At 41.5% G+C, this 14,694-nt stretch overlaps 1 protein-coding gene across 5 annotated transcripts in view; it reads left to right on the forward strand.

Moving 5' to 3' along the window:
• LOC126990339 (uncharacterized) overlaps nucleotides 1-12,022 on the forward strand; it is a 41,063-nt gene extending 29,041 nt beyond the window's left edge. For all 5 annotated transcript variants that reach the window (XM_050848916.1, XM_050848914.1, XM_050848915.1 and 2 more), the window contains exons 2-4: nucleotides 3,900-3,972; nucleotides 4,078-4,251; nucleotides 11,773-12,022. In XM_050848916.1, the coding sequence (XP_050704873.1) occupies nucleotides 3,903-3,972; nucleotides 4,078-4,251; nucleotides 11,773-11,987 (459 nt within the window). In that variant the 5' untranslated portion in view covers nucleotides 3,900-3,902 and the 3' untranslated portion in view covers nucleotides 11,988-12,022. The remainder of the gene's footprint in view (nucleotides 1-3,899; nucleotides 3,973-4,077; nucleotides 4,252-11,772) is intronic.
• The last annotated feature ends 2,672 nt before the right edge of the window (nucleotides 12,023-14,694 follow it).

The raw sequence follows: 14,694 nt of genomic DNA on the forward strand, positions 1-14,694 counted from the left end.
TATAATTATACGTATATGTGTTGCCAGCTACGTTTAATCGCCTCCGCTTATGTACGGCCAGATGCGTATATTTGATGTCGCCTACGTTTCTGTGCGGCCAGCTACGCATATTTGCTGTGGCCTACGTTTATGTGCAGCCAGCTACGCATATTTGCTGTGGCCTACGTTTATGTGCAGCCAGCTACGCATATTTGCTGTGGCCTACGTTTATGTGCAGCCAGCTACGCATTCTTGCTGTGGCCTACGTTTCTTTGCGGCCAGCTACGCATACTTGCTGTGGCCTATACGTTTCTGTGCGGCCAGCTACGCATACTTGCTGTGGCCTATACGTTTCTGTGCGGCCAGCTACGCATACTTGCTGTGGCCTATACGTTTCTGTGCGGCCAGCTACGCATACTTGCTGTCGCCTACGTTTCTGTGCGGCCAACTACGCATACTTGCTGTGGCCTACGTTTCTGTGCGGCCAGCTACGCATACTTGCTGTGACCTATACGATTCTGTGCGGCCAGCTACGCATACCTGCTGTGGCCTATACGTTTCTGTGCGGCCAGCTACGCATACTTGCTGTGGCCTATACGTTTCTGTGCGGCCAACTACGCATACTTGCTGTGGCCTACGTTTCTGTGCGGCCAGCTACGCATACTTGCTGTGGCCTACGTTTCTGTGCGGCCAGCTACGCATACTTGCTGTGGCCTACGTTTCTGTGCGGCCAGCTACGCATACTTGCTGTGGCCTATACGTTTCTGTGCGGCCAGCTACGCATACTTGCTGTGGCCTATACGTTTCTGTGCGGCCAACTACGCATACTTGCTGTGGCCTACGTTTCTGTGCGGCCAGCTACGCATATTTGCTGTCGCCTATACGTTTCTGTGCAGCCAGCTACGCATATTTGCTGTCGCCTATACGTTTCTGTGCAGCCAGCTACGCATATTTGCTGTCGCCTATACGTTTCTGTGCGGCCAGCTACGCATATTTGCTGTCGCCTATACGTTTATGTGCTGCCAGCTACGCATACTTGCTGTGGCCTATACGTTTCTGTGCGGCCAGCCACGCATATTTACTGTGGCCTACGTTTCTGTGCGGCCAGCTACGCATACCTGCTGTGGCCTACGTTTCTGTGCGGCCAGCTACGCATATTTGCTGTCGCCTGCGTTTATGGGCGGCCGGCTACATATTATTGCTGTCGCCACGTTATGTTCGGCCAGCTACGCATCTTTGCCGTCGCCTAGTTATGTTCGGCCAGCTACGCATCTTTGCCGTCGCCTAGTTATGTTCGGCCAGCTACGCATCTTTGCCGTCGCCTAGTTATGTGCGGCCAGCTACACATCTTTGTTGTCCCCTAAGTTATGTGCGGCCAGCTACACATCTTTGTTGTCCCCTAAGTTATGTGCGGCCAGCTACACATCCTTGCTGTCGCCTAGTTATGTGCGGCCAGCTACACATCTTTGTTGTCCCCTAAGTTATGTGCGGCCAGCTACACATCCTTGCTGTCGCCTAGTTATGTGTGGCCAGCTACACATCTTTGTTGTCCCCTAAGTTATGTGTGGCCAGCTACACATCTTTGTTGTCCCCTAAGTTATGTGTGGCCAGCTACGCATCTTTGTTGTCCCCTAAGTTATGTGTGGCCAGCTACGCATCTTTGTTGTCCCCTAAGTTATGTGTGGCCAGCTACGCATCTTTGTTGTCCCCTAAGTTATGTGTGGCCAGCTACGCATCTTTGCTGTCCCCTAAGTTATGTGTGGCCAGCTACGCATCTTTGCTGTCCCCTAAGTTATGTGTGGCCAGCTACGCATCTTTGCTGTCGCCACGTTATGTGCGGAACCTATACTGGCGATCAGATAGAAGATCAGAAGAGGATAGGTGCTTTTGAATCTTTCGGTTAAGGATTGATTCAAAAGCTTTAGATAGACAGGAGAGTAAAGCTATAGGACGGTAGTTTGAGGGATTGGAACGGTCACCCTTCTTAATTGGGCACAGGCTGTATGAAGGCGTACTTCCAGCAGGAAGGAAAGGTAGATGTTGAAAGGCAGAGACGAAAGAGTTTGACCAGGCAGGGTGTCAGCACGGAAGCTCAGTTTTTTTAAGGACAATAGGAGGCACTCCATCAGGCCCATAAGCCTTCTGAGGGTTGAGGCCAGAGAGGGCATAAAAAACATCATTCTTAAGAATCTTAATAACAGGCATAAAGGAGTCAGAGGGGGGATGAGTAGGAGGAATATGCCCAGAATCGTCCAGAGTAGAGTTTTCACAGAAAGTTTGAGAGAAGAGTTCAGCCTTAGAGATAGATGAGACGGCGGTGCTGCCGTCAGGGTTAAGGAGAGGAGGGAAAGATGAAGAAGTGAAATTGGAGGAGATATTTTTGGCTAGGTGCCAGAAGTCTCGGGAAGAATTAGAAAAAGCAAGGTTGCGGCATTTTCTATTAAGGAAAGAGTTTTTGGTAAGTCGGAGAATAGATTTGGCACGATTCCGGGGGGAAATGTAAAGGTCATGAACTCATGATTAGCAGGAGTGCGAAGGCTCTGGTACCTTTTTGTGAGCTGCCTCTCTATCTTTGATAGCACGAGAGCAAGCGTGATAGAACCAAGGTTTCTTAGCATGAAGTGTAGAGAAAGTACATGGAATGTGTGCCTCCAGTCCAGAGACAATCACCTCTGTGATGCGCTGGGCACACACAGAGGGGTCTCTCTCTTGGAAGCAGTAATCTTTCCACGGGAAATCGGAGAAGTACATCGTCAGGTCGTCCTACCGAGTGGAAGCAAAATGCCAGAAGCATCGCCTCTTCAGTGGGTCCTGAGGCTGTACAGGAGCGATAGGACAGATTGCCGAAATAAGATTGTGTTCGAAGGAGCCCCCCAACGGAAAGAACAGTTTGATAGAGTAAGTTGAAGGATTAGAGGTTAGGAAGAGGTCTAGAATGTTGGGCGTATCTCCAAGGCGGTCGGGAATACGTGTAGGGTGCTGAACCAACTGCTTTAGATCGTTGAGGATAGCAAAGTTGTAGGCTTGTTCACCAGGGTCAGTGAAAGAGGATGAAAGCCAAGGCTGGTGGTGAACATTGAAATTTCATAGGATGGAGATTTTAGCGAAGGGAGAGTGGGTCAAAATGTGCTCCACTTTAGAGTTCAAATAGTCAAAGAATTTTACATAGTTGGTAGACTTAGGTGAGAGATAGGCAGCACAGATGTATTTAGTAATAGAGTGACAGTGAAGTCTTAGCCAGATGGTGGAAAATTCAGAATAGTCAAGGTCGTGGGCACGAGCAAGCGATGTCTTTGCGCACGTAGACGCAACATCCAGCTTTGGATTGAAATTTAGGATAGAGATAGTAGGAGGGAACAGAGTAGTGATTGCTGTCAGTAGCCTCCGAGACCTGAGTGTCGTTGAGAAAAAGAAGATGAGGTTTAGTGGAGGAGAGATGGTGTTCCACAGAATGGAAATTGGAACAAAGACCGCGAATGTTGCAGATATTGATCAAAACGAGGTCAGAGGAGTTATCAAGACACCTCTTAAGTCGGCAGCCTAAAGGGGAGTCCTTTCTGGGGGAATTTGTGGTCCACCCCATAGGCGGGGACTCCAAGGCTCTGTGATTATTCGCCATTTTGAATTTGAAAAAAAATTGGGGAAATTGTGTGTATGTTCCATGTAATATGTAGTGTGGTGTAGAAAGAAAGAGGATCTGTCTTTAGAGAGCATACTGAACTACTCTCTGGTGTTGATGAGACAATAGGGAAACGGAAAATGAGAATACGGGAAGGGTCTTTGAAGGGGTTGCAGCACCCTCCTCGCCTCCCATATATTTCTCACCGGGAGTGGCTTACGCCCGTTTCGGTAGGTGTCTTCCTACCTACTCCCTATGAAACCAATGACCCTTATTTAGTAGTCTCTCCTGCTCTTTCCAGACAATGGGCGTACCAAAGGGTCTTTGCTGTCAGTTAGTGCTGCTGCTGCTTCACCTTTTGGCGCTGGGCAAAGGTAAGTTAAGCAGTCAAACTCACAAGTATGGTTGTCTTATTATATATACATTATCATCAGCCACTTCGATAAATTCCCTGCCATTCTCTCTGTCTCTCCTAACAGGTGTGCGGGGCATCAGTTGCTACGTTTGTTCCTCTAAGAACAAGTCTGATGTCAGTTGTGAGGACCCTTACCACCCGGCGTATTCAATCTATTCTCAGGACTGCCAGGTGCCCAAGGAGGGTCACATCGGACAGTTCCCTGCCAACTACTGCGTCAAGATCATCGGGACATCAGGTTAGTGGAGGTTGTCCTTACCGTCATCAGCTGAGAGCTCTTTCGAGAGTGTCATCATCGTCTTAATTCAGGTTAGAGATATGTCTATCATTGTCGTCATTCAATTTGAGATTGTAATAATTATCATTATTATGATCACTCTATTATCGACATTTTAAACAGTTAAGATTGGATAGAAACGTGGCTTATATTCTTTTGCATGAATGGTTGTTTGTGGATATACTAATAAATTATTGGAATAATTAAACAACCTGTTGCAAAGAATTTCGGTTAAACTGGCCGACATATGATTTTGAATACGACCGCCATCATTTATTCAGTTAGTTTTATTGAATTTTGTCTGATTACCCCGCAGGAAGCGGGAGAATCCTTCCGGGTAACGGGGTAGTGAAAGCACTCATGGCCTACCCCCAAGGCATAGGCGGGCTTATTTTTCAGTGTGAATGCTCAATCATCATTCAATTAGTCATCATTCGATTTGAGATTGTAATAATTATCATAATTATCGTGATTAGTGTTTTCGACATTTTAATCAGCTAAGGCTGGATGAAAGAAACGCAGCTTATATATATATATATATATATATATATATATATATATATATATATATATATATATATATATATATATATATATATATATATATATATATATATATATATATGTATATATTATATATATATATATATATATATATATATATATATATATATATATATATATATATATATCAGATACATTAATAAATTATTGAAGTAATTTACTGATTCGCCATTATCCAGTCAGTTTTATCACCAATTCGCCATCATTCAGTCAGTTTCATCACCAATTCACCGTCAATCAGTCAGTTGTATCATCAATTTGTCACCTTTCAGTCAGTTGTATCATCAGTTTGCCATCATTCAGTCAGTTGTATCATCAATTTGCCATCAATCAGTCAGTTATATCATCAATTCGCCTTCATTCAGTCAGTTTTTAATCACCAATTCGCCATCATTCAGTCAGTTTTATCATCAATTCGCCATGCTTGTCAACTTTTTTTCATCGGGTAGCAGTAACGCCTCCAAGGAAGCACCAGACCCATAGTGACATCGGTCATATGGTATTTCCACGAGAAACTGGCGGGTGGGGTAGTGGCGGCTGCGGGGTCAGCCCCACCCCGCACCTTGCCACACACTCTCAACACCTCTCGTTTCCTCTCATATGTCAGCTATTTACTACCTTTAAATTAATTTGATTAAATAATTGGATAAGCCAATAAGGTCATATAGTGTTAAGACTTTCGTTTTTAGGATAATAACAAACATTTTGTATAAATACCACGACGCTTGACATCGGTGTATTCCATTGTTGTCAACTGTCGTGGTATTTATATAAAATCTTTGTTATTATCCTAAAAACGAAACAATCTTAAAGGGAGGTTTCCACTTGAAAAAAAAAAATGGCTTATAAAATTCTGTGAATTTTTCTCATTTTTTTGGTATATGAATGAATCTGATGAAAAAATAATACCTTGAAATTACCTTGAAGTGCTTCTGCCTCAAGAGAGCGTTACACCCTCGATGTACGTTGAGGCAGGGCCACGGCGTTGCCGCCACCCCTTACACTGCTGCATGTATTCCAGCTGGGAAGTGATGGAGTTAGAAGTTGCTGGTCGTGCTGCAGTATATCCCGAGACACCTGGTTGATCCGGGATTGATGCCAAAAATTTGTCCAGTTCCCTCTCGAACACCTCTGTTTCCACCCCTGTAATGTTTCTCAGCTCTTTGGGGAGGTGGTTGAAGAGTCTGGCCCCCTTTTTTGAGATGCTGTTGTATTGGAGTGTCTTTACTTTAGCTTGGCATTTAGATGGGAGGTGGTACTGGACACATTTTCTTCCGGTTCTTGCATCATTGGTGTTATTGGGGGTTATTGTCTCTGTTTTGGGTGGAGTAAGTTGTCCTTCAAGTAGTTTCCATGTGTATATTACTTGGTATCTTTCTATCCTCCTCTCTACTGAGTACAAATTATGTTCTGTTAGTTTTTGCCAATAGTCATGATTTTTTTATTCCTCTGTGTGCTCATGATAGTTTTTGATGCGGGAGGTGAAAGTTCTTTGGAGGCCTTCTAGTTGCATTATATGGGTTTGTTTGTGGGGTGCCCAGAGTTGAGAGCAGTAGTCAATGTGGGGGAGAATTAGAGCTTTCCATAGTGTTGTCATAGTTTGTGGATCTCTCGTTTTGAAGGTTCTGAATATGTATCCCATGAGTTGTCTGCATTTTGAGATAGTCTTTCTTATGTGGTTGTCAAATGTGGCATCTTCAGATATTATTATACCAAGGCCCTTCACTTGTGATTTTCTTGTGATATTGTTTCCTTCGGGGTCTTGGTATGTTGTAACGAGGCGGTCTGTTTTACCAAATCTTACTAATTCAAACTTGTCCTCGTCAAAACTCATGTTGTTTTCCTCTGCCCATTTGTAGATTTTATCCAGGTCATCTTGGAGCTGGAGACTGTCTTCAATCTTATCTATGGGTTTGAATATTCGGGTGTCATCAGCGAATGATAGGAGTTGACTGCTAATGTTTGAGTTGATGTCATTTATCATTATTAAGAATAAGACAGGGCCAATGACTGTGCCTTGTGGGATACCGCTCACTACTTTTTCACTTCTTGAAGCTGTTCCCTCCACATATGTTATCTGACTTCTGATGTCAAGAAATGTTCTGATCCATTCCTATATCTTATCTCTTATGCCAATTGCTTTGATTTTTTGTAGGAGGATGTTATGGTCTACTGTATCATAAGCTTTTGCAAAATCTAGGTATATTGCATCCACATTTAGATTTTCTCCCATATATTTCAGGATAGAATTGTGGTAGTCAATCAGTTCTGTGAGGCAAGATCATTTACTTCTGAAGCCATGTTGAAAGTCTTTTATAAGTTGATTATCTTCCAAGAATTTTACCATGTGTTTCTTTAATATTCTTTCAAAAGTTTTTATGATGTTGGAAGTCAGAGAGATGGGTTTATAGTTCTTTGGTTCTTTCTTAGATCCTCCTTTAAAGATTGGTGTGATTTGTGCCAGTTTGAATATTTCTTGGATTTCTCCTGTATCAAGTGATTTTCTCCAGAGTATTTGTAGTGGTGTGGATAAGGATTCTTTGCATTCTTTTAAAATGTTGGTCCCAATACCATCTGGGCCCGGTGAAGCTGAGGTTTTCATCTCATCGATCGCTGCCTCTATGTTTCTATCTTGATTTGAATATCTGCAAGTATGGTTGTTGTGTCCTGGTCTAGTCTGTCCTGTGCCATATTCTTGTCGGGTAGAGGAGTGCTCCATGCTTCCACGTATTGGGTTTGCAGGATATTGGCCATGTCTTGGGGTGACGAAGTAGTCCGCTGTCTATCTTCACATACTAGTGGTCCAATATTACTTTTCAACGTTGCTTTCTTTTTGGCATAATTAAAAAAGAATTTGCTATTTGTCTTTATTGCATTCACTGCTTTCTCTCATTAATGGTAGTTTCTTTTTCATGTGACTCTTTGATTTTTCTTTCCAGTTCACATATTTCCTTTTCAGCTCTTTAAGCTTCGCCGTTGGATTGGCTATATTTTTTCCTTATCTTCAATATTTTCTCCACCGTGGTTCTTCTTCTCATCAGTATCTTTCTACATTTATGTTCCCTTGTTAGTTGCTTCTTTCTGGGTATCTCTATCTTTTTCTTTGGGGAGTTGTCATATAGTGTTCTCTTTAAGTGTTGTTCCAGTGTAGTCCAGCACTTCTCAGTATTAAGGTCTTGGAATTCTTCTTTCCAGTTTATTTCTTTAAGGGAGCAGTTCACTATTTTCCAGTTAGTCTTGTGCAGATTTAAGTCAGAGTAGGGTATAGGTTTTTGTGTGTATGAGTCCATTTGTGAGTGGGTCATATCTGTACATACTTTAACAATGTTGTGGTCAGAGTGGATGGTTGGTGATACACTGATGTCCGTCACAATCTTCTGGTTATTAGTTAAGATAAGGTCTAGTATGTTATTTTGTCTTGTGGGAGTATGTACTAGTTGGGTCAGTAGGAATAGTTCCATTAAGTTATCAAGAAGTTTCCCTTTCGTACTATTGGCTCCAGTTTCCATGGTACCATGCATGTTCCAAGTGCAGTATGGGAGGTTAAAGTCTCCAGTTATTATTAGTTCTTTGGTAAGGTCTTTAATTTGTGGGCAGTTAGTGAGTTTATCAAGTATGTCTTTCATTTCCCATGGGGAGCTGTCTGGTGGCATATATATGTTTGCTATTATGATAGTTTTCTTTTTTATCATGATAGATACAACAATGACTTCACAAGCACTGTTGGAGTGGGTGAGTAGGAGGTCAGAAGGGATAAATCCTGGTATATAAATGATGGTTCCTCCTTACAATCGGCCTTTCCTGTCTGTTCTGTAGTGGTATGAAACATGCATCGCAACGTGCTGGAATGAGCTTCCGCGCGGCGCTACGGGCTTGCAATTCATGTTTTCACCACTTTTTAATTTTAGGATTTTTTTTTCTTGGTCTGTCATGACCAAGTCGCACCACTGGTTAATAAAATGGGAAATTTTAGCAGTCACTAATATTTTTCGTATTTATCCGTGAAAAATCGATTTATATCATTTTTTTCATAAATTTAACAAATTACTTTATGTATCCGCTTCAGATGTCTTTTTTAATTATATTTTATTAATATTACACAGTAGAACACTGGTTTTTGCTTTGAAATACGTCGAAATATGGTAAAATTCGAGTACATGGAGTTATGATCCCGTAAAAACGACGTAATCTTGGGTAAACAAAGCAGCCTGTTTACACAATCAATATTAAGTAAGTAAGGGAAACCAAGTCTGCTTTTTCTTCATATCCTGATGTATATATCCTGTGGATTTCAAGTCCCTTGGTGGAGTAGGTAAAATTAAAAAAAATTGAAACTTCATCACTTGGTATTTCAAAACCATGATTTTGCACTTTAAAAAATATCTCCTCCTTGGCATTTACTGTTATACTAGTTTCAGTGCTTCAGAGTTATGAAACAATACAAAAGGAACAACTGAGAGTCTGCTAGATTTTCTTTGAAGTTCATTTTGATTTTTAGAAAATATTTGTCTTTTTATTTTATATTTTGTCATCGAACAAAAAAATATATATTTCCTTTTTTATTAACAATAAAGGACTCCACCTTCTTCCCTCATCCTTCCTGAATAAAATGCTTTTTGAATGAAGCAAATCGGTTAAGAAATAAGGGAGGAGAATTGAAAAGAAGACAAGTCATTTAACATGGGAAACACCCAAGTGGAAACCTCCCCTTAACACTATATGACCTTATTGGATTATCCAATTATTTAATTAAATTCATTTAAAGGTAGTAAACAGCTGACATATGAGAGGAAGCGAGAGGTGTTGATAGTGTGTGGCAAGGTGCGGGGCAGGGTTGACCCCGCAGCCGCCACTACCCCACCCGCCAGTTTCTCTTGGAAATACTCTAGTCTTTTTCTGGTCTGCCCTCAGAGTACAGGCCGGTTTTATTTGTTTTTATTTTGGTGTCCTGGGTCATTCTGTTAGTCAGTTTTTATCACAATTATCACAATTGTAAGTTTTTACCAAATTTTCTCAGAAATTTTATCAGCTTGAGATATTCACATATGGATGTTATATTTATGTACTTGGAGGTAATGTCTTTATCTTTTATGGATGTATTTTTGTAACAGACGGACAGATAAACAGACAGTCATCATTCCTTATTTACGGCCACGTGTAAACTGACTTCGGGTAGAAATCCTTGAAAGGGAGAGATGTGTTGGGGACCATGGGGATTTTACAGTCTCCATTTATCTGTCTCTCATGAACCAATTTACAAACATTAAAGTGGCCAAGTCCAACAGGATCTATACGCAGAGCAAGTCACTCAACAAGGTACATATGCAATATGCATGCTTCCGGTAGAACCAGGGCCATGGCTCTCACTCAATAGGATCTTTACCTAAACCCGGGCAAGTACTAATTTACAGTTTACATGCACAATGTAAAACACGTATTCTACCTCTAGGGGTGTGAAAATACAAATATCTGCTACGTGTCGGCTACACCATGATTTTGATGCTATTGATACATCAGATGTTCTCTCCACGAACAGCACACATTTTGTCACATCTATCAACTTATGACCCAATCTATATTTGGGCAGACAATGTATTTTTCGGAAGCTGTCGTTAGGTAACCACTTTCCCCATGGAGTTTTGCCTCTTATAATTCCTATCTTTCTGGTTCATGAAGAACCTATAAAGCGTGAAGCCACATTTATTATATAACTCAAGCCTAACACATAGCTTAACCCCATATTGAGCAGATAATCCCTTAAGAACAGCTAGCAATCATCCATATTTACATGGTGGCAAGGCCTCCTTTATCCACATAATGGTGTCCACGTGCGCCAGCCAATCACGGGCCACTGCCGGTAGAGTGTCGCATACCCCCCTCTCTAGGCCTTTAACTTCGGGACATTTATCGGACGTAAAATCCTGAAACAGATATTTTATTTGGTTCGAATTGTTACCGAAACAATATAGCGTTGAGGTCTACTAGCTTTATAACATCCAGTTTCCATCAACAATTATTATTCAGGTATATTACGTATATTGAAATATAAAAATTGTGGTCCGAATTTACAGACCACCGAATACTCTTCCCTTTATCATAGAGTTGATCACAAAATGTCACCCATGTGACCTAGCCACTTGCAGGCCACTATTGGTAGAAGCAGTCTTATGATTCGTTCGTTCTCTCTCTCTCTCTCTCTCTCTCTCTCTCTCTCTCTCTCTCTCTCTCTCTCTCTCTCTCTCTCTCTCTCTCTCTCTCTCTCTCTCTCTCTCTCTCTCTCTCTCTCTCTCTCTCTCTTAATATTAACTAGAGTAGAAATGCAACGTTTTGGAGTCTTCTGATTAATGTAAAATCACTTAGGTTTAAGGACAGACCACCTAGTCTGGACCATGGGGTCTGTGGTCTGATTTTCTCTCTCTCTCTCTCTCTATCTCTCTCTCAATCTCTCTCTCTCTCTCTCTCTCTCTCTCTCTCTCTCTCTCTCTCTCTCTCTCTCTCTCTCTCTCTCTCTCTCTCTCTCTCTCTCTCTCTCTCTCTTAAACTTAATATTAACTAGAGTAGAAAAGCAACGTTTTGGAGCCATCTGATTAGTGTAGATTCACTTAGGTTTAAGGACAGACCACCTAGTCTGGACCATGGGGTCTGTGTGGTCTGATTTTCTATGTAATTCTCTCTCTCTCTCTCTCTCTCTCTCTCTCTCTCTCTCTCTCTCTCTCTCTCTCTCTCTCTCTCTCTCTCTCTCTCTCTCTCTCTCTCTCTCTCTCTCTCTCTCTCTCAAACTCAAAAGGATCTCTAATATTTGTAGCTTTGGCCTGTTCAATTTCTGGCTCGCCTCAGTAAGTGTATACTGGTCATGTTCTTCAAATAACAATGTGATAAGAATGACAGCGACAGAGTAACCACCTCTTCGCCTTGCAGTGATGACGAGCGAGTCCCTGGTGATCCGAACGTGTGTGCTGGAGAACATGGACTCCCAGTGTGGTGTCTTCAAGTTTGGCGGCGAGCAACTGACTGGCTGCATCCTCACCTGTAGCTACAATGGGTGTAATGCATCTCCCCCTGCCAACACCCTCTCCCGCCTCGCCCTCCTCTTACCTCTCACCTTACTGTTCTCTTCTCGTGTCTTCTGTTAGTGGTTCGTCGTGGTTGCTCAACGTCTTAGGGGTTACTTTTTCTTCCTTCATTAATCTCATTCGTGTGAGCAATGTCCAAAAAGAATGTATTTGTTCTTTAGTTCCTTAATCTCCTTATGTTGATAAATTAGTCAGATGACCCTTGGAAACTGTGTAAGGGGATTACTTTTCCTGGTTAATGATATAGGTAAACAAGCCTTGCAAGCTTTCGAAGGAAATTTTTCTTTATTTTATCTCTTTCATCTCCTCGTCTGGGCGGTTTCAATGGGGAATTGTTGATTCTTTTGTTCACCAATCTCCTATGCCAGGCGAATCATAGTCAAATGAAGATTATGCTTTCTTTAGTTCGTTAATCTCCTCTCTGAGAGATGTTTAAAGGTATTTATCAATTCTCTCCTTCTTTGATCCCCTGTCCCTGCAAATTACAGCCAAATAGCGCTAGAAATTGTCCGGGATAATGTATTTTTTCTTCGTTAATCTCTCCGTCTGAGTGATTTATTAGGGGACTATTAGTTTTTTCGTTCGTTAATTTTATTTGAGCGATTTCTAACGGAATTGGTGTTTACGCTTGTTCGTTCGTTATTATAACTCTCCTCTGAACGCTTTCTTAAAGTATCTATTCCATTTTCGTTCGTTAATCCCTTGTGTGGCCTTGTATAGCAGAATACCGCCTACAGATGAGAGAAGAAAAAAATGATTATGCCTTGAGAGGAAAATTAAAAGTGTATCTTTAACAGCGTACGCCAACATACAACGTTGATTCATCGACCTAACACAGTACTTTTTTTCACTTCGATACGAATTAAGGTGAACGAATGACTTACGCATTTACAGTTCAAATATAATTAAACCAAAACAAACAACCGAGATGGAGGCTTGTGATGCTCAGCGATTTGCTTTACTTTGTCGTGAGGGTATCGGTACTTTTCGAAGCACAGGAGAAACTGATGTATTCGGGATCAAACTACTTTTCTAGACAACACGCCCTCGAACTCGAGCCCTCGAGACCCGAGTGGTAGGTACTCTCAAGCGTCACACCAGAGTTATCATCTAGCTTTAGGCCTTCGAGGTTATCCGCGACTCGGGCCATTACATGGGCTCATCTTTCATTTAGATTTTTTTTTTTGTATTGAAATATTTGTCACTTTTACGTTTTATATAATAAGCTGAAGCAACTCCTCCGCGATGATGAACGCGAGCCATCAATTGCCCAGCCCCCAAATAGGGAGAAACGCAACATAGGTAAAGGGTGCCCACCTCTATGCCACCCATGTCATAGGGGGTTTTGCAACTTCTTAAAGCGTATGAATAATTGACTTAAACGTGAATACTTTTTTATCTAACTCTCCACCCGTGATTCAAATTGGGCCCTCGAAACACATCAGGTCTGATATAAGAGCCAGCCTATCCCCCACGGCTGAAGATCTTCGTAGTCCATTCAGGGCCGTGATTTCTGGAGGAGCTAGGGGGGGGGGAGGTTATTCCCCCCCCCCCTTATTACGTTAATTTCTCCGATAGTTTTCCTTGCCTTGTTAAAATTCGATAGTATATAGAAACAATATTTGTATTTTGTAGCCAAGATCATTGTCTCGCTCTATATTTTTACAATTTTCACTAAATTGAATAATCATCTAAATAGTCAATTGTATTCTCCAATGGCCTCGAAATGTCCCTAAAAGCGCTTAATTTAAAAAAACTTCCCAATTACTTATGCTCCTTCATTCTATTATATATATATATATATATATATATATATATATATATATATATATATATATATATATATATATATATATATATATATATATAAAATAAGAGCCGTGGAAATGAGGAAAAAGATCACTTAGCCAGATCATGGGCAGTTTTGGCATGATTTTTTTTTTTTTTCCTGTTTCTAGGATGTTCGTGCCGGTATTTCTTTTTAGAGCTTTTCCTTTCACATTTAATTTCATTCAATTAATATAATATACTTCATAATATATATTGTATACTCCATTAGCTTCTATAATGTTTCATTGCAAGTATTCATTTCCAAAGAATAGACTACTCTTGATCTTGATGTCGCAGGTAACGATTTCTATCGACAGCTTGGTCTCGGTCTTGTGGACGGAAGGTCGAAATCAGTCCTGCTCCCGACTGGACAAAATGAGCATGGCCGTGTGTCTTAATTATGTCCAGCAATTTTATCGCGAGAAGGCACATAGCTCTTACTGGATCTTTATTTCGTGACAGTGTATGGTTTGTGAGAGGAGGAGTGGAGGGTGAGGCGAGGAAAGGAAATGAAGGCCACCGGACTGTCAACCACAGAGCCTTCCCTGAAGACAGTGACAATGGGAGAGTGTGCAGACAGGATGAATGGTAAAATTATGATAGAGAGGACAGACCAGGAAGGAGAGATACAACACCCCCTACACTTTTTCATATACATTTAGCCCTGGTGAGTGAGTATTGTGGTTGTATGTTTCGTCGTTCCCATTGGTTAACAGCGATGTAAACTTTCTGATGAGTGTGGCCTTAAACGAACCTTTCCTTGATTGTACAACTCAGGAAACTACACCAGTGGTCAAGAGTCAGAGAGAGAGAGATCTCTTCAACTTTGGGATTGTGATAACTGATAGTGATTGACTGATTGATCTCATGATTAAACGATTGGTTGATTGATCGGTTGGCAGATTGACTGGTTGATTGAAATATTGATAAACGAGGT

This window comes from Eriocheir sinensis, unplaced genomic scaffold (genome assembly GCF_024679095.1).
Source record: "Eriocheir sinensis breed Jianghai 21 unplaced genomic scaffold, ASM2467909v1 Scaffold1563, whole genome shotgun sequence".
Lineage (NCBI taxonomy): Eukaryota > Metazoa > Arthropoda > Malacostraca > Decapoda > Varunidae > Eriocheir > Eriocheir sinensis.